At 38.9% G+C, this 24,799-nt stretch overlaps 1 protein-coding gene across 1 annotated transcript in view; it reads right to left on the bottom strand.

Annotated features, from left to right (window-relative positions):
• The window catches only part of LOC118378790 (glutamate receptor ionotropic, NMDA 3A-like), a 115,588-nt gene that overhangs the window by 7,689 nt on the left and 83,100 nt on the right, over nucleotides 1-24,799 (bottom strand). Inside the window, exons 7-8 of the mRNA XM_052526013.1 lie at nucleotides 13,015-13,166; nucleotides 11,747-11,908 (exon numbers count right to left, since the gene is read on the bottom strand). Of these exons, the coding sequence (XP_052381973.1) occupies nucleotides 11,747-11,908; nucleotides 13,015-13,166 (314 nt within the window). The remainder of the gene's footprint in view (nucleotides 1-11,746; nucleotides 11,909-13,014; nucleotides 13,167-24,799) is intronic.

Here is a 24,799-nt window from a genome sequence, read left to right as displayed (position 1 = left end):
GGAGAGAAGTACTCTCAGCCCACAGAGAGAAGCACTATCAGCCCACGGAGAGAAGTACTCTCAGCCCACGGAGAGAAGTACTATCAGCCCACGGAGAGAAGTACTATCAGCCCACAGAGAGAAGCACTATCAGCCCACGGAGAGAAGTACTATCAGCCCACGGAGAGAAGCACCATCAGCCCATGGAGAGAAGTACTATCAGCCCACGGAGAGAAGCACTATCAGCCCACGGAGAGAAGCACTATCAGCCCACGGAGAGAAGCACTATCAGCCCACGGAGAGAAGTACTATCAGCCCACGGAGAGAAGTACTATCAGCCCATGGAGAGAAGCACTATCAGCCCATGGAGAGAAGCACTATCAGCCCACGGAGAGAAGTACTATCAGCCCACGGAGAGAAGCACTATCAGCCCACGGAGAGAAGCACTATCAGCCCACGGAGAGAAGCACTATCAGCCCATGGAGAGAAGCACTATCAGCCCATGGAGAGAAGCACTATCAGCCCACGGAGAGAAGTACTATCAGCCCACGGAGACACGGAGAGAAGTACTATCAGCCCACGGAGAGAAGTACTATCAGCCCACGGAGAGAAGTACTATCAGCCCACAGAGAGAAGCACTATCAGCCCACGGAGAGAAGTACTATCAGCCCACGGAGAGAAGTACTCTCAGCCCACAGAGAGAAGCACTATCAGCCCACGGAGAGAAGTACTCTCAGCCCACGGAGAGAAGTACTATCAGCCCACGGAGAGAAGTACTATCAGCCCACGGAGAGAAGTACTATCAGCCCATGGAGAGAAGCACTATCAGCCCATGGAGAGAAGCACTATCAGCCCACGGAGAGAAGTACTATCAGCCCACGGAGAGAAGCACTATCACCCCACGGAGAGAAGCACTATCAGCCCACGGAGAGAAGCACTATCAGCCCATGGAGAGAAGCACTATCAGCCCACAGAGAGAAGTACTATCAGCCCACAGAGAGAAGCACTATCAGCCCACGGAGACACGGAGAGAAGTACTATCAGCCCACGGAGAGAAGTACTATCAGCCCACGGAGAGAAGTACTATCAGCCCACAGAGAGAAGCACTATCAGCCCACGGAGAGAAGTACTATCAGCCCACGGAGAGAAGCACTATCAGCCCACGGAGAGAAGTACTCTCAGCCCACGGAGAGAAGTACTATCAGCCCACGGAGAGAAGTACTATCAGCCCACAGAGAGAAGCACTATCAGCCCACGGAGAGAAGTACTATCAGCCCACGGAGAGAAGCACCATCAGCCCATGGAGAGAAGTACTATCAGCCCACGGAGAGAAGCACTATCAGCCCACGGAGAGAAGCACTATCAGCCCACGGAGAGAAGTACTATCAGCCCACGGAGAGAAGTACTATCAGCCCACGGAGACACGGAGAGAAGTACTATCAGCCCACGGAGAGAAGTACTATCAGCCCACGGAGAGAAGTACTATCAGCCCACAGAGAGAAGCACTATCAGCCCACGGAGAGAAGTACTATCAGCCCACGGAGAGAAGTACTCTCAGCCCACAGAGAGAAGCACTATCAGCCCACGGAGAGAAGTACTCTCAGCCCACGGAGAGAAGTACTATCAGCCCACGGAGAGAAGTACTATCAGCCCACAGAGAGAAGCACTATCAGCCCACAGAGAGAAGCACTATCAGCCCACGGAGAGAAGTACTATCAGCCCACGGAGAGAAGTACTATCAGCCCACGGAGAGAAGCACTATCAGCCCACGGAGAGAAGCACTATCAGCCCACGGAGAGAAGCACTATCAGCCCACGGAGAGAAGCACTATCAGCCCACGGAGAGAAGTACTATCAGCCCATGGAGAGAAGCACTATCAGCCCACAGAGAGAAGCACTATCAGTCCACGAGAGAAGACTAGCACTATCAGCCCACAGAGAGAAGTACTATCAGCACATGGAGAGAAGCACTATCAGCCCACGGAGAGAAGCACTATCAGCCCATGGAGAGAAGCACTATCAGCCCATGGAGAGAAGCACTATCAGCCCACGGAGAGAAGTACTATCAGCCCACGGAGAGAAGTACTATCAGCCCACGGAGAGAAGTACTATCAGCCCACAGAGAGAAGTACTATCAGCCCACAGAGAGAAGTACTCTCAGCCCACGGAGAGAAGTACTATCAGCCCACGGAGAGAAGTACTATCAGCCCACGGAGAGAAGTACTATCAGCCCACGGAGAGAAGTACTATCAGCCCACAGAGAGAAGCACTATCAGCCCACGGAGAGAAGTACTATCAGCCCACGGAGAGAAGCACTATCAGCCCACGGAGAGAAGTACTATCAGCCCACGGAGAGAAGCACTATCAGCCCACGGAGAGAAGTACTATCAGCCCACGGAGAGAAGTACTATCAGCCCACGGAGAGAAGTACTATCAGCCCATGGAGAGAAGTACTATCAGCCCACAGAGAGAAGCACTATCAGCCCACGGAGACACGGAGAGAAGTACTATCAGCCCACGGAGAGAAGTACTATCAGCCCACGGAGAGAAGTACTATCAGCCCACAGAGAGAAGCACTATCAGCCCACAGAGAGAAGCACTATCAGCCCACGGAGAGAAGTACTATCAGCCCACGGAGAGAAGTACTCTCAGCCCACGGAGAGAAGCACTATCACCCCACGGAGAGAAGCACTATCAGCCCACGGAGAGAAGCACCATCAGCCCATGGAGAGAAGTACTATCAGCCCACGGAGAGAAGCACTATCAGCCCACGGAGAGAAGCACTATCAGCCCACGGAGAGAAGCACTATCAGCCCACGGAGAGAAGTACTATCAGCCCATGGAGAGAAGCACTATCAGCCCATGGAGAGAAGCACTATCAGCCCACAGAGAGAAGTACTCTCAGCACATGGAGAGAAGTACTATCAGCCCACGGAGAGAAGCACTATCAGCCCACGGAGAGAAGTACTATCAGCCCACAGAGAGAAGTACTATCAGCCCACGGAGAGAAGTACTATCAGCCCACGGAGAGAAGCACCATCAGCCCACGGAGAGAAGCACTATCAGCCCACAGAGAGAAGTACTATCAGCCCACAGAGAGACGTACTGTCAGCCCACAGAGAGAAGTACTATCAGCCCACGGAGAGAAGCACTATCAGCCCAGAGAGAAGTACTATCAGCCCACGGAGAGAAGCACTATCAGCCCACGGAGAGAAGTACTATCAGCCCACAGAGAGAAGTACTATCAGCCCAGAGAGAGAAGTACTATCAGCCCATGGAGAGAAGTACTATCAGCCCACAGAGAGAAGTACTATCAGCCCAGAGAGAGAAGTACTGTCAGCCCACAGAGAGAAGTACTATCAGCCCACAGAGAGAAGTACTATCAGCCCACAGAGAGAAGTACTATCAGCCCACAGAGAGAAGTACTATCAGCCCACAGAGAGAAGTACTATCAGCCCACAGAGAGAAGTACTATCAGCCCACGGAGAGAAGTACTATCAGCCCACGGAGAGAAGTACTGTCAGCCCACGGAGAGAAGTACTATCAGCCCACAGAGAGAAGTACTATCAGCCCACAGAGAGAAGTACTATCAGCCCACGGAGAGAAGTACTATCAGCCCACAGAGAGAAGTACTATCAGCCCAGAGAGAGAAGTACTATCAGCCCACAGAGAGAAGTACTATCAGCCCACGGAGAGAAGTACTATCAGCCCACAGAGAGAAGTACTATCAGCCCACAGAGAGAAGTACTATCAGCCCACAGAGAGAAGTACTATCAGCCCACAGAGAGAAGTACTATCAGCCCACAGAGAGAAGTACTATCAGCCCACAGAGAGAAGTACTATCAGCCCAGAGAGAGAAGTACTGTCAGCCCACAGAGAGAAGTACTATCAGCCCACGGAGAGAAGCACTATCAGCCCAGAGAGAAGTACTATCAGCCCACGGAGAGAAGCACTATCAGCCCACAGAGAGAAGTACTATCAGCCCACGGAGAGAAGCACTATCAGCCCACGGAGAGAAGTACTCTCAGCCCACAGAGAGAAGTACTATCAGCCCACAGAGAGAAGTACTATCAGCCCATGGAGAGAAGTACTATCAGCCCATGGAGAGAAGTACTATCAGCCCACGGAGAGAAGTACTATCAGCCCATGGAGAGAAGTACTATCAGCCCATGGAGAGAAGCACTATCAGCCCACAGAGAGAAGTACTATCAGCCCATGGAGAGAAGCACTATCAGCCCACAGAGAGAAGTACTATCAGCCCACAGAGAGAAGTACTATCAGCCCATGGAGAGAAGCACTATCAGCCCATGGAGAGAAGTACTATCAGCCCATGGAGAGAAGTACCATCAGCCCATGGAGAGAAGCACCATCAGCCCATGGAGAGAAGCACCATCAGCCCACGGAGAGAAGCACTATCAGCCCACGGAGAGAAGCACTATCAGCCCACGGAGAGAAGCACTATCAGCCCACGGAGAGAAGCACTATCAGCCCACGGAGAGAAGCACTATCAGCCCACGGAGAGAAGTACTATCAGCCCATGGAGAGAAGTACTATCAGCCCATGGAGAGAAGTACTCTCAGCCCACGGAGAGAAGCACTATCAGCCCACGGAGAGAAGTACTATCAGCCCATGGAGAGAAGCACTATCAGCCCATGGAGAGAAGCACTATCAGCCCATGGAGAGAAGTACTATCAGCCCATGGAGAGAAGTACTATCAGCCCACGGAGAGAAGTACTATCAGCCCATGGAGAGAAGTACTATCAGCCCACAGAGAGAAGTACTATCAGCCCATGGAGAGAAGTACTATCAGCCCACAGAGAGAAGTACTATCAGCCCATGGAGAGAAGTACTGTCAGCCCACAGAGAGAAGTACTATCAGCCCATGGAGAGAAGCACTATCAGCCCACGGAGAGAAGCACTATCAGCCCACGGAGAGAAGCACTATCAGCCCATGGAGAGAAGTACTATCAGCCCACAGAGAGAAGTACTATCAGCCCAGAGAGAGAAGTACTGTCAGCCCACAGAGAGAAGTACTATCAGCCCACGGAGAGAAGTACTATCAGCCCACAGAGAGAAGTACTATCAGCCCACAGAGAGAAGTACTATCAGCCCACAGAGAGAAGTACTATCAGCCCACAGAGAGAAGTACTATCAGCCCACAGAGAGAAGTACTATCAGCCCAGAGAGAGAAGTACTGTCAGCCCACAGAGAGAAGTACTATCAGCCCACGGAGAGAAGCACTATCAGCCCAGAGAGAAGTACTATCAGCCCACGGAGAGAAGCACTATCAGCCCACGGAGAGAAGTACTATCAGCCCACGGAGAGAAGCACTATCAGCCCACGGAGAGAAGTACTCTCAGCCCACAGAGAGAAGTACTATCAGCCCACAGAGAGAAGTACTATCAGCCCATGGAGAGAAGTACTATCAGCCCACAGAGAGAAGTACTATCAGCCCATGGAGAGAAGTACTATCAGCCCACAGAGAGAAGTACTATCAGCCCATGGAGAGAAGTACTGTCAGCCCACAGAGAGAAGTACTATCAGCCCATGGAGAGAAGCACTATCAGCCCACGGAGAGAAGCACTATCAGCCCACGGAGAGAAGCACTATCAGCCCATGGAGAGAAGTACTATCAGCCCACGGAGAGAAGTACTATCAGCCCATGGAGAGAAGTACTATCAGCCCACAGAGAGAAGTACTATCAGCCCATGGAGAGAAGTACTATCAGCCCACAGAGAGAAGTACTATCAGCCCATGGAGAGAAGTACTGTCAGCCCACAGAGAGAAGTACTATCAGCCCACGGAGAGAAGCACTATCAGCCCACGGAGAGAAGCACTATCAGCCCAGAGAGAAGTACTATCAGCCCACGGAGAGAAGCACTATCAGCCCAGAGAGAAGCACTATCAGCCCAGAGAGAAGTACTATCAGCCCACGGAGAGAAGCACTATCAGCCCACGGAGAGAAGTACTCTCAGCCCACAGAGAGAAGTACTATCAGCCCATGGAGAGAAGTACTATCAGCCCATGGAGAGAAGTACTATCAGCCAATGGAGAGAAGTACTATCAGCCCATGGAGAGAAGTACTATCAGCCCATGGAGAGAAGCACTATCAGCCCATGGAGAGAAGTACTATCAGCCCATGGAGAGAAGTACCATCAGCCCATGGAGAGAAGCACTATCAGCCCATGGAGAGAAGCACCATCAGCCCACGGAGAGAAGCACTATCAGCCCACGGAGAGAAGCACTATCAGCCCACGGAGAGAAGTACTATCAGCCCATGGAGAGAAGTACTATCAGCCCACGGAGAGAAGTACTCTCAGCCCATGGAGAGAAGCACTATCAGCCCACGGAGAGAAGTACTATCAGCCCATGGAGAGAAGTACTATCAGCCCATGGAGAGAAGCACTATCAGCCCATGGAGAGAAGCACTATCAGCCCATGGAGAGAAGTACTATCAGCCCATGGAGAGAAGTACTATCAGCCCACGGAGAGAAGTACTATCAGCCCACGGAGAGAAGTACTATCAGCCCATGGAGAGAAGTACTATCAGCCCATGGAGAGAAGTACTATCAGCCCACGGAGAGAAGTACTATCAGCCCACGGAGAGAAGCACTATCAGCCCACAGAGAGAAGCACTATCAGCCCACGGAGAGAAGCACTATCAGCCCACGGAGAGAAGCACTATCAGCCCACGGAGAGAAGCACTATCAGCCCACGGAGAGAAGCACTATCAGCCCACGGAGAGAAGTACTCTCAGCCCACGGAGAGAAGTACTATCAGCCCACGGAGAGAAGTACTATCAGCCCACGGAGAGAAGTACTATCAGCCCATGGAGAGAAGTACTATCAGCCCATGGAGAGAAGTACTATCAGCCCATGGAGAGAAGTACTCTCAGCCCATGGAGAAAGTACTAGTACTATCAGCCCATGGAGAGAAGTACTATCAGCCCATGGAGAGAAGTACTATCAGCCCATGGAGAGAAGTACTATCAGCCCATGGAGAGAAGTACTATCAGCCCATGGAGAGAAGTACTATCAGCCCATGGAGAGAAGTACTATCAGCCCATGGAGAGAAGTACTATCAGCCCATGGAGAGAAGCACTATCAGCCCATGGAGAGAAGCACTATCAGCCCATGGAGAGAAGCACTATCAGCCCATGGAGAGAAGTACTATCAGCCCACGGAGAGAAGCACTATCAGCCCATGGAGAGAAGCACTATCAGCCCATGGAGAGAAGCACTATCAGCCCACAGAGAGAAGTACTATCAGCCCATGGAGAGAAGCACTATCAGCCCATGGAGAGAAGCACTATCAGCCCATGGAGAGAAGCACTATCAGCCCACAGAGAAGTACTATCAGCCCACAGAGAGAAGTACTATCAGCCCACAGAGAGAAGTACTATCAGCCCAGAGAGAGAAGTACTATCAGCCCACAGAGAGAAGTACTATCAGCCCACAGAGAGAAGTACTATCAGCCCAGAGAGAGAAGTACTGTCAGCCCACAGAGAGAAGTACTATCAGCCCACGGAGAGAAGCACTATCAGCCCAGAGAGAAGTACTATCAGCCCACGGAGAGAAGCACTATCAGCCCACGGAGAGAAGTACTATCAGCCCACGGAGAGAAGCACTATCAGCCCACGGAGAGAAGTACTCTCAGCCCACAGAGAGAAGTACTATCAGCCCACAGAGAGAAGTACTATCAGCCCATGGAGAGAAGTACTATCAGCCAATGGAGAGAAGTACTATCAGCCCATGGAGAGAAGTACTATCAGCCCATGGAGAGAAGCACTATCAGCCCATGGAGAGAAGCACTATCAGCCCATGGAGAGAAGTACTATCAGCCCATGGAGAGAAGCACTATCAGCCCACGGAGAGAAGTACTATCAGCCCACAGAGAGAAGTACTATCAGTCCATGGAGAGAAGTACTATCAGCCAATGGAGAGAAGTACTATCAGCCCATGGAGAGAAGTACTATCAGCCCATGGAGAGAAGCACCATCAGCCCATGGAGAGAAGCACCATCAGCCCACGGAGAGAAGCACTATCAGCCCATGGAGAGAAGCACTATCAGCCCATGGAGAGAAGCACTATCAGCCCACAGAGAGAAGTACTATCAGCCCATGGAGAGAAGCACTATCAGCCCATGGAGAGAAGTACTATCAGCCCATGGAGAGAAGCACTATCAGCCCATGGAGAGAAGCACTATCAGCCCATGGAGAGAAGTACGAGATTATACTTCAACTTCCTAGACGTTTCCCTGTTAGTTAACACTATCAATATTTCCTTTTACTGTGCTAATTGTGATCGCAACATACCGAAACAAAACAAACTATACAAAACTTAGTTTGTACAAGTAACTATGCAAGAGATTTTTTTGAAGACAGAACGCATCTGAGTAGGATTCTATTGCATTGACATGCACGACATTGATAGCACGTACTCTACTCAGACCGGTGCACCATATCCAATCAGAGCTGCAGGAAGCCTATATGCATGTAGTCCATTGCCATATATGGATCTGTGGCATTCACTTTGAACTGGACTGTGTTTACAGCATGAGCGGTCGTGAGTAGATGCACTTGTTTTGAGATCGAAGTGAGAGCTGCCTGAAGACACATGGGCACATTTTGTTCATATTATTTGCTAGTTAGTGAGTTATTAGTCCAGTTGTAGATCATTTCTTGTCAACGATAAGGGAGTGATTGCTTCCTACAAGAACACAAACCGTTACGGTGCCTTAGACCGCTGTGGCACTCGGAGCTAATAAAGACAGTTGATAGCTACGTTAGTTACCTGCCAAGAATGAAGCTAATAAACATACTTGACTCATGAAGTTAGTTAAATTAGTTACCTGTCTAGTATGCAGCCAGTTAACTATCACTACGTTTAGTTAGTTACCTGACTAGTATGCAGCCAGTTAACATAGTGATAGTTAAATTAGTTACCTGACTAGTATGTAGCCGGTTAACATAGTGATAGTTAAATTAGTTACCTGACTAGTATGGTCCTTCTGTAGCTCAGTTGGTAGAGCATGGCGCTTGTAACGCCAGGGTAGTAGGTTCGATTCCGGGACCACCCATTAGAATGTATGCACACATGACTGTAAGTCGCTTTGGATAAAAGCGTCTGCTAAATGGCATATATTATGCAGCCAGTTAACATAGTGATAGTTAAGTTAGTTACCTGACTAGTATGCAGCCAGTTAACATAGTGATAGTTAAATTAGTTACCTGACTAGTATGCAGCCGGTTAACATAGTGATAGTTAAATTAGTTACCTGACTAGTATGCAGCCGGTTAACATAGTGATAGTTAAATTAGTTAACTGACTAGTATGTAGCCGGTTAACATAGTGATAGTTAAATTAGTTACCTGACTAGTATGCAGCCGGTTAACATAGTGATAGTTAAATGAGTTACCTGACTAGTATGCAGCCAGTTAACATAGTGATAGTTAAATTAGTTACCTGACTAGTATGCAGCCGGTTAACATAGTGATAGTTAAATTAGTTACCTGACTAGTATGCAGCCAGTTAACATAGTGATAGTTAAATTAGTTAACTGACTAGTATGTAGCCGGTTAACATAGTGATAGTTAAATTAGTTACCTGACTAGTATGCAGCCGGTTAACATAGTGATAGTTAAATTAGTTACCTGACTAGTATGCAGCCAGTTAACATAGTGATAGTTAAATTAGTTACCTGACTAGTATGGTCCTTCTGTAGCTCAGTTGGTAGAGCATGGCGCTTGTAACGCCAGGGTAGTGGGTTCGAACCACCCATAATGTATGCACACATGACTGTAAGTCGCTTTGGATAAAAGCGTCTGCTAAATGGCATATATTATGCAGCCAGTTAACATAGTGATAGTTAAGTTAGTTACCTGACTAGTATGCAGCCAGTTAACATAGTGATAGTTAAATTAGTTACCTGACTAGTATGCAGCCAGTTAACTATCACTACGTTTAGTTAGTTACCTGACTAGTATGCAGCCAGTTAACATAGTGATAGTTAAATTAGTTACCTGACTAGTATGTAGCCGGTTAACATAGTGATAGTTAAATTAGTTACCTGACTAGTATGCAGCCGGTTAACATAGTGATAGTTAAATGAGTTACCTGACTAGTATGCAGCCAGTTAACATAGTGATAGTTAAATTAGTTACCTGACTAGTATGCAGCCGGTTAACATAGTGATAGTTAAATTAGTTACCTGACTAGTATGCAGCCAGTTATCATAGTGATAGTTAAATTAGTTACCTGACTAGTATGCAGCCGGTTAACATAGTGATAGTTAAATTAGTTACCTGACTAGTATGCAGCCGGTTAACATAGTGATAGTTAAATTAGTTACCTGACTAGTATGCAGCCGGTTAACATAGTGATAGTTAAATTAGTTAACTGACTAGTATGTAGCCGGTTAACATAGTGATAGTTAAATTAGTTACCTGACTAGTATGCAGCCTGTTAACATAGTGATAGTTAAATTAGTTACCTGACTAGTATGCAGCCGGTTAACATAGTGATAGTTAAATTAGTTACCTGACTAGTATGCAGCCGGTTAACATAGTGATAGTTAAATTAGTTACCTGACTAGTATGCAGCCGGTTAACATAGTGATAGTTAAATTAGTTACCTGACTAGTATGCAGCCGGTTAACATAGTGATAGTTAAATTAGTTACCTGACTAGTATGCAGCCGGTTAACATAGTGATAGTTAAATTAGTTACCTGACTAGTATGCAGCCGGTTAACATAGTGATAGTTAAATTAGTTACCTGACTAGTATGCAGCTGGTTAACATAGTGATAGTTAAATTAGTTACCTGACTAGTATGCAGCCGGTTAACATAGTGATAGTTAAATTAGTTAACTGACTAGTATGTAGCCGGTTAACATAGTGATAGTTAAATTAGTTACCTGACTAGTATGCAGCCGGTTAACATAGCGATAGTTAAATTAGTTACCTGACTAGTATGCAGCCGGTTAACATAGCGATAGTTAAATTAGTTACCTGACTAGTATGCAGCCGGTTAACATAGTGATAGTTAAATTAGTTACCTGACTAGTATGCAGCCGGTTAACATAGTGATAGTTAAATTAGTTACCTGACTAGTATGCAGCTGGTTAACATAGTGATAGTTAAATTAGTTACCTGACTAGTATGCAGCCGGTTAACATAGCGATAGTTAAATTAGTTACCTGACTAGTATGCAGCCGGTTAACATAGCGATAGTTAAATTAGTTACCTGACTAGTATGCAGCCGGTTAACATAGCGATAGTTAAATTAGTTACCTGACTAGTATGCAGCCGGTTAACATAGTGATAGTTAAATTAGTTACCTGACTAGTATGCAGCCGGTTAACATAGTGATAGTTAAATTAGTTACCTGACTAGTATGCAGCCGGTTAACATAGTGATAGTTAAATTAGTTACCTGACTAGTATCCAGCCGGTTAACATAGTGATAGTTAAGTTAGTTACCTGACTAGTATGCAGCCGGTTAACATAGTGATAGTTAAATTAGTTAAATTAGTTACCTGACTAGTATTCAGCCGGTTAACATAGTGATAGTTAAATTAGTTACCTGACTAGTATGCAGCCGGTTAACATAGTGATAGTTAAATTAGTTACCTGACTAGTATTCAGCCGGTTAACATAGTGATAGTTAAATTAGTTACCTGACTAGTATGCAGCCGGTTAACATAGTGATAGTTAAATTAGTTACCTGACTAGTATGCAGCCAGTTAACATAGTGATAGTTAAATTAGTTACCTGACTAGTATGCAGCCAGTACTTGAACTTGGGCTCCTTGACCCTGGGTATGACAAAGCGGTAGATTATGTGTTCAGCCAGGGTGGTGAGGAGAGACAGACCCAGCCCGACACACAGCATCAAAAACAGGCCTGAGAAATGCTTAATGCCCATCTGTAGGGTCTGGAGAGAGCAGAGACAAACACACAGGATGTAAAACACAGTCTGTACTGTATGCTGTGAGTTCAGCATATCAATACATGCATCATTTGTACATTTCCCTTGCATAAGAATCAAACTGAAATATTTCACACATTTTTCAAATAGCGTCTTATTTATGGAAGATTATTGAAGAAAACAAATGGGCAGTTTTATATTCTGTTGCAGCGACAAGCTTCTGAAAATTATAATGAAAATCATTAAGACTTTTTGAAATCACAGAATAGAGATAATTTAGCATTGTGATGTAGTACATTTGTATTGAAGTAGTATGATATACGTTTACCTCTGTGACTGATTGAAGTAGTATAATGTACAGTACATTACCTCTGTGACTGGTTGAAGAGGTATGATATACATTACCTCTGTGACTGGTCGAAGAGGTATGATATACATTACCTCTGTGACTGGTTGAAGTATTATGATGTACAGTACATTACCTCTGTGACTGATTGAAGTAGTATAATGTACAGTACATTACCTCTGTGACTGATTGAAGAGTATGATATACATTACCTCTGTGACTGGTTGAAGTAGTATGATATACATTACCTCTGTGACTGATTGAAGTAGTATAATGTACAGTACATTACCTCTGTGACTGGTTGAAGTAGTATGATATACATTACCTCTGTGACTGGTTGAAGTAGTATGATATACATTACCTCTGTGACTGATTGAAGTAGTATGATTTACATTACCTCTGTGACTGGTTGAAGTAGTATGATGTACATTACCTCTGTGACTGGTTGAAGTAGTATGATATACATTACCTCTGTGACTGGTTGAATACATTACCTCTGTACTGATTGATGATGTTTACATTACCTCTGTGACTGATTGGTTAATGTACAGTACATTACCTCTGTACTGGTTGATGTATACATTACCTCTGTGACTGGTTGAAGTAGTATGATATACATTACCTCTGTGACTGGTTGAAGTAGTATGATATACATTACCTCTGTGACTGGTTGAAGTAGTATGATGTACATTACCTCTGTGACAGGTTGAAGTAGTATGATGTACATTACCTCTGTGACTGGTTGAAGTAGTATGATGTACATTACCTCTGTGACTGCGAAGCTCCGTTTCCCACAGGGCACCACCTTGTACCACTTATCATGTAGCATGTCTATGAAGCCGTCAGACTTGTACTGGCTCACCAGCTCTGAGATATTAGAGGTCAGGTGGGAGTTCTGGCGCAGGCCGATGCCGTAGCCTGGGAACAGACAGAATGACTTAGAAAACACAAGCAGGCCGATGCCGTAACCTGGGAACAGACAGAATGACTTAGAAAACACAAGCAGGCCGATGACGTAACCTGGGAACAGACAGAATGACTTCTATATTATAATATATTGTCTTATCCTTTATACCAGTGGTTCTATATTATAATGTCTTGTCTTATCCTTTCTACCAGTGGTTCTATATTATAATGTCTATATTATAATGTCTTGTCTTATCCTTTCTACCAGTGGTTCTATACTATAATGTCTTGTCTTATCCTTTCTACCAGTGGTTCTATATTATAATGTCTTGTCTTATCCTTTCTACCAGTGGTTCTATATTATAATGTCTTGTCTTATCCTTTCTACCAGTGGTTCTATATTATAATGTCTATATTATAATGTCTTGTCTTATCCTTTCTACCAGTGGTTCTATATTATAATGTCTCATCCTTTCTACCAGTGGTTCTATATTATAATGTCTTATCCTTTCTACCAGTGGTTCTATATTATAATGTCTTATCCTTTCTACCAGTGGTTCTATATTATAATGTCTTGTCTTATCCTTTCTACCAGTGGTTCTATATTATAATGTCTTGTCTTATCCTTTATACCAGTGGTTCTATATTATAATGTCTATATTATAATGTCTTGTCTTATCCTTTCTACCAGTGGTTCTATATTATAATGTATTGTCTTATCCTTTCTACCAGTGGTTCTATATTATAATGTCTTGTCTTATCCTTTCTACCAGTGGTTCTATATTATAATGTATTGTCTTATCCTTTCTACCAGTGGTTCTATATTATAATGTCTATATTATAATGTCTTGTCTTATCCTTTCTACCAGTGGTTCTATATTATAATGTCTTGTCTTATCCTTTCTACCAGTGGTTCTATACTATAATGTCTTGTCTTATCCTTTCTACCAGTGGTTCTATATTATAATGTCTATATTATAATGTGTTGTCTTATCCTTTCTACCAGTGGTTCTATATTATAATGTATTGTCTTATCCTTTCTACCAGTGGTTCTATATTATAATGTCGTGTCTTATCCTTTCTACCAGTGGTTCTATATTATAATGTCTTGTCTTATCCTTTCTACCAGTGGTTCTATATTATAATGTCTTGTCTTATCCTTTCTACCAGTGGTTCTATATTATAATGTCTTGTCTTATCCTTTCTACCAGTGGTTCTATATTATAATGAATTGTCTTATCCTTTCTACCAGTGGTTCTATATTATAATGTCTTGTCTTATCCTTTCTACCAGTGGTTCTATATTATAATGTCTTATCCTTTCTACCAGTGGTTCTATATTATAATGTATTGTCTTATCCTTTATACCAGTGGTTCTATATTATAATGTCTATATTATAATGTCTTGTCTTATCCTTTCTAACAGTGGTTCTATATTATAATGTCTATATTATAATGTCTTGTCTTATCCTTTCTACCAGTGGTTCTATATTATAATGTCTTGTCTTATCCTTTCTACCAGTGGTTCTATATTATAATGTCTATATTATAATGTCTTGTCTTATCCTTTCTACCAGTGGTTCTATATTATAATGTCTTGTCTTATCCTTTCTACCAGTGGTTCTATATTATAATGTCTTGTCTTATCCTTTCTACCAGTGGTTCTATATTATAATGTATTGTCTTATCCTTTATACCAGTGGTTCTATATTATAATGTCTATATTATAATGTCTTGTCTTATCCTTTCTACCAGTGGTTCTATATTATAATGTCTATATTATAATGTCTTGTCTTATCCTTTCTACCAGTGGTTCTATACTATAATGTCTTGTCTTATCCTTTCTACCAGTGGTTCTATATTATAATGTCTTGTCTTATCCTTTATACCAGTGGTTCTATATTATAATGTCTTGTCTTGTCCTTTCTACCAGTGGTTCTATATTATAATGTCTTGTCTTATCCTTTATACCAGTGGTTCTACATTATAATGTCTATATTATAATGTCTTGTCTTATCCTTTCTACCAGTGGTTCTATATTATAATGTCTTGTCTTATCCTTTATACCAGTGGTTCTATATTATAATGTCTTGTCTTATCCTTTCTACCAGTGGTTCTATATTATAATGTCTTGTCTTATCCTTTCTACCAGTGGTTCTATATTATAATGTCTTGTCTTATCCTTTATACCAGTGGTTCTATATTATAATGTCTTGTCTTATCCTTTCTACCAGTGGTTCTATATTATAATGTCTTGTCTTATCCTTTCTACCAGTGGTTCTATATTATAATGTCTTGTCTTATCCTTTCTACCAGTGGTTCTATATTATAATGTCTTGTCTTATCCTTTCTACCAGTGGTTCTATATTATAATGTCTATATTATAATGTCTTGTCTTATCCTTTCTACCAGTGGTTCTATATTATAATGTCTTGTCTTATTCTTTCTACCAGTGGTTCTATATTATAATGTCTATATTATAATGTCTTGTCTTATCCTTTCTACCAGTGGTTCTATATTATAATGTATTGTCTTATCCTTTCTACCAGTGGTTCTATATTATAATGTCTTGTCTTATCCTTTCTACCAGTGGTTCTATATTATAATGTCTTGTCTTATCCTTTATACCAGTGGTTCTATATTATAATGTCTATATTATAATGTCTTGTCTTATCCTTTCTACCAGTGGTTCTATATTATAATGTCTTGTCTTATCCTTTCTACCAGTGGTTCTATATTATAATGTCTTGTCTTATCCTTTATACCAGTGGTTCTATATTATAATGTCTATATTATAATGTCTTGTCTTATCCTTTCTACCAGTGGTTCTATATTATAATGTATTGTCTTATCCTTTCTACCAGTGGTTCTATATTATAATGTCTTGTCTTATCCTTTCTACCAGTGGTTCTATGTTATAATGTCTTGTCTTATCCTTTCTACCAGTGGTTCTATATTATAATGTCTTGTCTTATCCTTTCTACCAGTGGTTCTATATTATAATGTCTTGTCTTATCCTTTCTACCAGTGGTTCTATATTATAATGTATTTTCTTATCCTTTCTACCAGTGGTTCTATATTATAATGTCTTGTCTTATCCTTTCTACCAGTGGTTCTATATTATAATGTCTTATCCTTTCTACCAGTGGTTCTATATTATAATGTATTGTCTTATCCTTTATACCAGTGGTTCTATATTATAATGTCTATATTATAATGTCTTGTCTTATCCTTTCTAACAGTGGTTCTATATTATAATGTCTATATTATAATGTCTTGTCTTATCCTTTCTACCAGTGGTTCTATACTATAATGTCTTGTCTTATCCTTTCTACCAGTGGTTCTATATTATAATGTCTATATTATAATGTCTTGTCTTATCCTTTCTACCAGTGGTTCTATATTATAATGTCTTGTCTTATCCTTTCTACCAGTGGTTCTATATTATAATGTCTTGTCTTATCCTTTCTACCAGTGGTTCTATATTATAATGTCTTGTCTTATCCTTTCTACCAGTGGTTCTATATTATAATGTCTTGTCTTATCCTTTATACCAGTGGTTCTATATTATAATGTCTATATTATAATGTCTTGTCTTATCCTTTCTACCAGTGGTTCTATATTATAATGTCTATATTATAATGTCTTGTCTTATCCTTTCTACCAGTGGTTCTATACTATAATGTCTTGTCTTATCCTTTCTACCAGTGGTTCTATATTATAATGTCTTGTCTTATCCTTTATACCAGTGGTTCTATATTATAATGTCTTGTCTTGTCCTTTCTACCAGTGGTTCTATATTATAATGTCTTGTCTTATCCTTTATACCAGTGGTTCTACATTATAATGTCTATATTATAATGTCTTGTCTTATCCTTTCTACCAGTGGTTCTATATTATAATGTCTTGTCTTATCCTTTCTACCAGTGGTTCTATATTATAATGTCTTGTCTTATCCTTTATACCAGTGGTTCTATATTATAATGTCTTGTCTTATCCTTTATACCAGTGGTTCTATATTATAATGTCTATATTATAATGTCTTGTCTTATCCTTTCTACCAGTGGTTCTATATTATAATGTCTTGTCTTATCCTTTATACCAGTGGTTCTATATTATAATATCTTGTCTTATCCTTTCTACCAGTGGTTCTATATTATAATGTCTTGTCTTATCCTTTCTACCAGTGGTTCTATATTATAATGTCTTGTCTTATCCTTTCTACCAGTGGTTCTATATTATAATGTCTTGTCTTATCCTTTCTACCAGTGGTTCTATATTATAATGTCTATATTATAATGTCTTGTCTTATCCTTTCTACCAGTGGTTCTATATTATACTGTCTTGTCTTATCCTTTCTACCAGTGGTTCTATATTATAATGTCTTGTCTTATCCTTTCTACCAGTGGTTCTATATTATAATGTCTTGTCTTATCCTTTCTACCAGTGGTTCTATATTATAATGTCTTATCTTATCCTTTCTACCAGTGGTTCTATATTATAATGTCTTGTCTTATCCTTTCTACCAGTGGTTCTATATTATAATGTCTTGTCTTATCCTTTCTACCAGTGGTTCTATATTATAATGAATTGTCTTATCCTTTCTACCAGTGGTTCTATATTATAATGTCTTGTCTTATCCTTTCTACCAGTGGTTCTATATTATAATGTCTTATCCTTTCTACCAGTGGTTCTATATTATAATGTATTGTCTTATCCTTTCTACCAGTGGTTCTATATTATAATGTCTATATTATAATGTCTTGTCTTATCCTTTCTACCAGTGGTTCTATATTATAATGTCTTGTCTTATCCTTTCTACCAGTGGTTCTATATTATAATGTCTTGTCTTATCCTTTCTACCAGTGGTTCTATATTATAATGTCTTGTCTTATCCTTTCTACCAGTGGTTCTATATTATAATGTCTTGTCTTATCCTTTCTACCAGTGGTTCTATATTATAATGTCTTGTCTTATCCTTTCTACCAGTGGTTCTATATTATAATGTCTATATTATAATGTCTTGTCTTATCCTTTCTACCAGTGGTTCTATACTATAATGTCTTGTCTTATCCTTTCTACCAGTGGTTCTATATTATAATGTCTTGTCTTATCCTTTCTACCAGTGGTTTTATATTTTAATGTATTGTCTTATCCTTTCTACCAGTGGTTCTATATTATAATGTCTTGTCTTATCCTTTATACCAGTGGTTCTACATTATAATGTCTATATTATAATGTCTTGTCTTATCCTTTCTACCAGTGGTTCTATATTATAATGTCTTGTCTTATCCTTTCTACCAGTGGTTCTATATTATAATGTCTTGTCTTATCCTTTATACCAGTGGTTCTATATTATAATGTCTTGTCTTATCCTTTATACCAGTGGTTCTATATTATAATGTCTTATCTTGTCTTATCCTTTCTACCAGTGGTTCTATATTATAATGTCTTGTCTTATCCTTTATACCAGTGGTTCTATATTATAATATCTTGTCTTATCCTTTCTACCAGTGGTTCTATATTATAATGTCTTGTCTTATCCTTTCTACCAGTGGTTCTATATTATAATGTCTTGTCTTATCCTTTCTACCAGTGGTTCTATATTATAATGTCTTGTCTTATCCTTTCTACCAGTGGTTCTATATTATAATGTCTATATTATAATGTCTTGTCTTATCCTTTCTACCAGTGGTTCTATATTATACTGTCTTGTCTTATCCTTTCTACCAGTGGTTCTATATTATAATGTCTTGTCTTATCCTTTCTACCAGTGGTTCTATATTATAATGTCTTGTCTTATCCTTTCTACCAGTGGTTCTATATTATAATGTCTTATCTTATCCTTTCTACCAGTGGTTCTATATTATAATGTCTTGTCTTATCCTTTCTACCAGTGGTTTTATATTATAATGTCTTGTCTTATCATTTCTACCAGTGGTTCTATATTATAATGGTTCTTATCCTTTCTACCAGTGGTTCTATATTATAATGTCTTGTCTTATCCTTTCTACCAGTGGTTCTATATTATAATGTCTTGTCTTATCCTTTCTACCAGTGGTTCTATATTATAATGTATTGTCTTATCCTTTCTACCAGTGGTTCTATATTATAATGTCTATATTATAATGTCTTGTCTTATCCTTTCTACCAGTGGTTCTATATTATAATGTCTTGTCTTATCCTTTCTACCAGTGGTTCTATATTATAATGTCTTGTCTTATCCTTTCTACCAGTGGTTCTATATTATAATGTCTTGTCTTATCCTTTCTACCAGTGGTTCTATATTATAATGTCTTGTCTTATCCTTTCTACCAGTGGTTCTATATTATAATGTCTTGTCTTATCCTTTCTACCAGTGGTTCTATATTATAATGTCTTGTCTTATCCTTTCTACCAGTGGTTCTATATTATAATGTCTTGTCTTATCCTTTCTACCAGTGGTTTTATATTATAATGTCTATATTATAATGTCTATATTATAATGTCTTGTCTTATCCTTTCTACCAGTGGTTCTATATTATAATGTCTTGTCTTATCCTTTCTACCAGTGGTTCTATATTATAATGTCTTATCCTTTCTACCAGTGGTTCTATATTATAATGTCTATATTATAATGTCTTGTCTTATCCTTTCTACCAGTGGTTCTATACTATAATGTCTTGTCTTATCCTTTCTACCAGTGGTTCTATATTATAATGTCTTGTCTTATCCTTTCTACCAGTGGTTTTATATTTTAATGTATTGTCTTATCCTTTCTACCAGTGGTTCTATATTATAATGTCTTGTCTTATCCTTTATACCAGTGGTTCTATATAATTATATTATAATGTCTTGTCTTATCCTTTCTACCAGTGGTTCTATATTATAATGTCTTGTCTTATCCTTTCTACCAGTGGTTCTATATTATAATGTCTTGTCTTATCCTTTCTACCAGTGGTTCTATATTATAATGTCTTGTCTTATCCTTTATACCAGTGGTTCTATATTATAATGTCTATATTATAATGTCTTGTCTTATCCTTTCTACCAGTGGTTCTATATTATAATGTCTTGTCTTATCCTTTATACCAGTGGTTCTATATTATAATGTCTTGTCTTATCCTTTCTACCAGTGGTTCTATATTATAATGTCTTGTCTTATCCTTTCTACCAGTGGTTCTATATTATAATTTCTTGTCTTATCCTTTCTACCAGTGGTTCTATATTATAATGTCTTGTCTTATCCTTTCTACCAGTGGTTCTATATTATAATGTCTATATTATAATGTCTTGTCTTATCCTTTCTACCAGTGGTTCTATATTATAATGTCTTGTCTTATCCTTTATACCAGTGGTTCTATATTATAATGTCTTGTCTTATCCTTTCTACCAGTGGTTCTATATTATAATGTCTTGTCTTATCCTTTCTACCAGTGGTTCTATATTATAATGTCTTATCTTATCCTTTCTACCAGTGGTTCTATATTATAATGTCTTGTCTTATCCTTTATACCAGTGGTTCTATACTATAATGTCTTGTCTTATCCTTTATACCAGTGGTTCTATATTATAATGTCTTGTCTTATCCTTTCTACCAGTGGTTCTATATTATAATGTCTTGTCTTATCCTTTCTACCAGTGGTTCTATATTATAATGTCTTATCCTTTCTACCAGTGGTTCTATATTATAATGTCTTTGTCTTATCCTTTCTACCAGTGGTTCTATATTATAATGTCTTATTATAATGTCTTGTCTTATCCTTTCTACCAGTGGTTCTATATTATAATGTCTATATTATAATGTCTTGTCTTATCCTTTCTACCAGTGGTTCTATATTATAATGTCTTGTCTTATCCTTTCTACCAGTGGTTCTATATTATAATGTCTTGTCTTATCCTTTCTACCAGTGGTTCTATATTATAATGTCTTGTCTTATCCTTTCTACCAGTGGTTCTATATTATAATGTCTATGTCTTGTCTTATCCTTTCTACCAGTGGTTCTATATTATAATGTCTTGTCTTATCCTTTCTACCAGTGGTTCTATATTATAATGTCTTGTCTTATCCTTTCTACCAGTGGTTCTATATTATAATGTCTATATTATAATGTCTTGTCTTATCCTTTCTACCAGTGGTTCTATATTATAATGTCTTGTCTTATCCTTTCTACCAGTGGTTCTATATTATAATGTCTATATTATAATGTCTTGTCTTATCCTTTATACCAGTGGTTCTATATTATAATGTCTATATTATAATGTCGTATCATTTTTACCAGTGGTTCTATATTATAATGTCTTGTCTTATCCTTTATACCAGTGGTTCTATATTATAATGTCTTGTCTTGTCCTTTCTACCAGTGGTTCTATATTATAATGTCTTGTCTTATCCTTTCTACCAGTGGTTCTATATTATAATGTCTATATTATAATGTCTTGTCTTATCCTTTATACCAGTGGTTCTATATTATAATGTCTTGTCTTATCCTTTCTACCAGTGGTTCTATATTATAATGTCTTGTCTTATCCTTTCTACCAGTGGTTCTATATTATAATGTCTTGTCTTATCCTTTCTACCAGTGGTTCTATATTATAATGTCTTGTCTTATCCTTTATACCAGTGGTTCTATATTATAATGTCTTGTCTTATCCTTTATACCAGTGGTTCTATATTATAATGTCTATATTATAATGTCTTGTCTTATCCTTTCTACCAGTGGTTCTATATTATAATGTCTTGTCTTATCCTTTCTACCAGTGGTTCTATATTATAATGTCTTGTCTTATCCTTTCTACCAGTGGTTCTATATTATAATGTCTTGTCTTATCCTTTCTACCAGTGGTTCTATATTATAATGTCTTGTCTTATCCTTTCTACCAGTGGTTCTATATTTTAATGTCTTGTCTTATCCTTTCTACCAGTGGTTCTATATTATAATGTCTATATTATAATGTCTTGTCTTATCCTTTCTACCAGTGGTTCTATATTATAATGTCTTGTATTATCCTTTCTACCAGTGGTTCTATATTATAATGAATTGTCTTATCCTTTCTACCAGTGGTTCTATATTATAATGTCTTGTCTTATCCTTTCTACCAGTGGTTCTATATTATAATGTCTTGTCTTATCCTTTCTACCAGTGGTTCTATATTATAATGAATTGTCTTATCCTTTCTACCAGTGGTTCTATATTATAATGTCTTGTCTTATCCTTTCTACCAGTGGTTCTATATTATAATGTCTTGTCTTATCCTTTCTACCAGTGGTTTTATATTATAATGTCTTGTCTTGTCCTTTATACCAGTGGTTCTATATTATAATGTCTTATCCTTTCTACCAGTGGTTCTATATTATAATGTCTTGTCTTATCCTTTCTACCAGTGGTTCTATATTATAATGTCTTGTCTTATCCTTTCTACCAGTGGTTTTATATTATAATGTCTATATTATAATGTCTATATTATAATGTCTTGTCTTATCCTTTCTACCAGTGGTTCTATATTATAATGTCTTGTCTTATCCTTTCTACCAGTGGTTCTATATTATAATGTCTTATCCTTTCTACCAGTGGTTCTATATTATAATGTCTTGTCTTATCCTTTCTACCAGTGGTTCTATATTATAATGTCTATATTATAATGTCTTGTCTTATCCTTTCTACCAGTGGTTCTATATTATAATGTCTATATTATAATGTCTTGTCTTATCCTTTCTACCAGTGGTTCTATATTATAATGTCTTGTCTTATCCTTTATACCAGTGGTTCTATATTATAATGTCTTGTCTTGTCCTTTCTACCAGTGGTTCTATATTATAATGTCTTGTCTTATCCTTTCTACCAGTGGTTCTATATTATAATGTCTTATCCTTTCTACCAGTGGTTCTATATTATAATGTCTTATCCTTTCTACCAGTGGTTCTATATTATAATGTCTTGTCTTATCCTTTCGACCAGTGGTTCTATATTATACTGTCTTATCCTTTCGACCAGTGGTTCTATATTGTAATGTCTATATTATAATGTCTTGTCTTATCCTTTATACCAGTGGTTCTATATTATAATGTCTTGTCTTATCCTTTCTACCAGTGGTTCTATATTATAATGTCTTGTCATATCCTTTATACGAGTGGTTCTATATTATAATGTCTTGTCTTATCCTTTCTACCAGTGGTTCTATATTATAATGTCTTGTCTTGTCCTTTCTACCAGTGGTTCTACATTATAATTCTATATTATAATGTCTTGTCTTATCCTTTCTACCAGTGGTTCTATATTATAATGTCTTGTCTTATCCTTTCTACCAGTGGTTCTATATTATAATGTCTTGTCTTATCCTTTCTACCAGTGGTTCTATATTATAATGTCTTGTCTTATCCTTTCTACCAGTGGTTCTATATTATAATGTCTTGTCTCATCCTTTCTGCCAGTGGTTCTATATTATAATGTCTTGTCTTGTCCTTTATACCAGTGGTTCTATATTATAATGTCTATATTATAATGTTGTATCCTTTTTACCAGTGGTTCTATATTATAATGTCTTGTCTTGTCCTTTCTACCAGTGGTTCTATATTATAATGTCTTGTCTTATCCTTTATACCAGTGGTTCTATATTATAATGTCTTGTCTTATCCTTTCTACCAGTGGTTCTATATTATAATGTCTTGTCTTATCTTATCCTTTCTACCAGTGGTTCTATATTATAATGTCTTGTCTTATCCTTTCTACCAGTGGTTCTATATTATAATGTCTTGTCTTATCCTTTCTACCAGTGGTTCTATATTATAATGTCTTATCTTATCCTTTCTACCAGTGGTTCTATATTATAATGTCTTGTCTTATCCTTTCTACCAGTGGTTCTATATTATAATGTCTTGTCTTATCCTTTCTACCAGTGGTTCTATATTATAATGTCTTGTCTTATCCTTTCTACCAGTGGTTCTATATTATAATGTCTTGTCTTATCCTTTCTACCAGTGGTTCTATATTATAATGTCTTGTCTTATCCTTTCTACCAGTGGTTCTATATTATAATGTATTGTCTTATCCTTTCTACCAGTGGTTCTATATTATAATGTCTATATTATAATGTCTTGTCTTATCCTTTCTACCAGTGGTTCTATATTATAATGTCTTGTCTTATCCTTTCTACCAGTGGTTCTATATTATAATGTCTTGTCTTATCCTTTCTACCAGTGGTTCTATATTATAATGTCTTGTCTTATCCTTTCTACCAGTGGTTCTATATTATAATGTCTTGTCTTATCCTTTCTACCAGTGGTTCTATATTATAATGTATTGTCTTATCCTTTCTACCAGTGGTTCTATATTATAATGTCTATATTATAATGTCTTGTCTTATCCTTTCTACCAGTGGTTCTATATTATAATGTCTTGTCTTATCCTTTCTACCAGTGGTTCTATATTATAATGTCTTGTCTTATCCTTTCTACCAGTGGTTCTATATTATAATGTCTTGTCTTATCCTTTCTACCAGTGGTTCTATATTATAATGTCTTGTCTTATCCTTTCTACCAGTGGTTCTATATTATAATGTCTTGTCTTATCCTTTCTACCAGTGGTTCTATATTATAATGTCTTGTCTTATCCTTTCTACCAGTGGTTCTATATTATAATGTCTTGTCTTATCCTTTCTACCAGTGGT

The sequence above is a fragment of the Oncorhynchus keta genome, chromosome 9 (genome assembly GCF_023373465.1).
Source record: "Oncorhynchus keta strain PuntledgeMale-10-30-2019 chromosome 9, Oket_V2, whole genome shotgun sequence".
NCBI classification, from domain to species: domain Eukaryota; kingdom Metazoa; phylum Chordata; class Actinopteri; order Salmoniformes; family Salmonidae; genus Oncorhynchus; species Oncorhynchus keta.
This window is presented reverse-complemented; position numbering and strand designations above follow the sequence as displayed.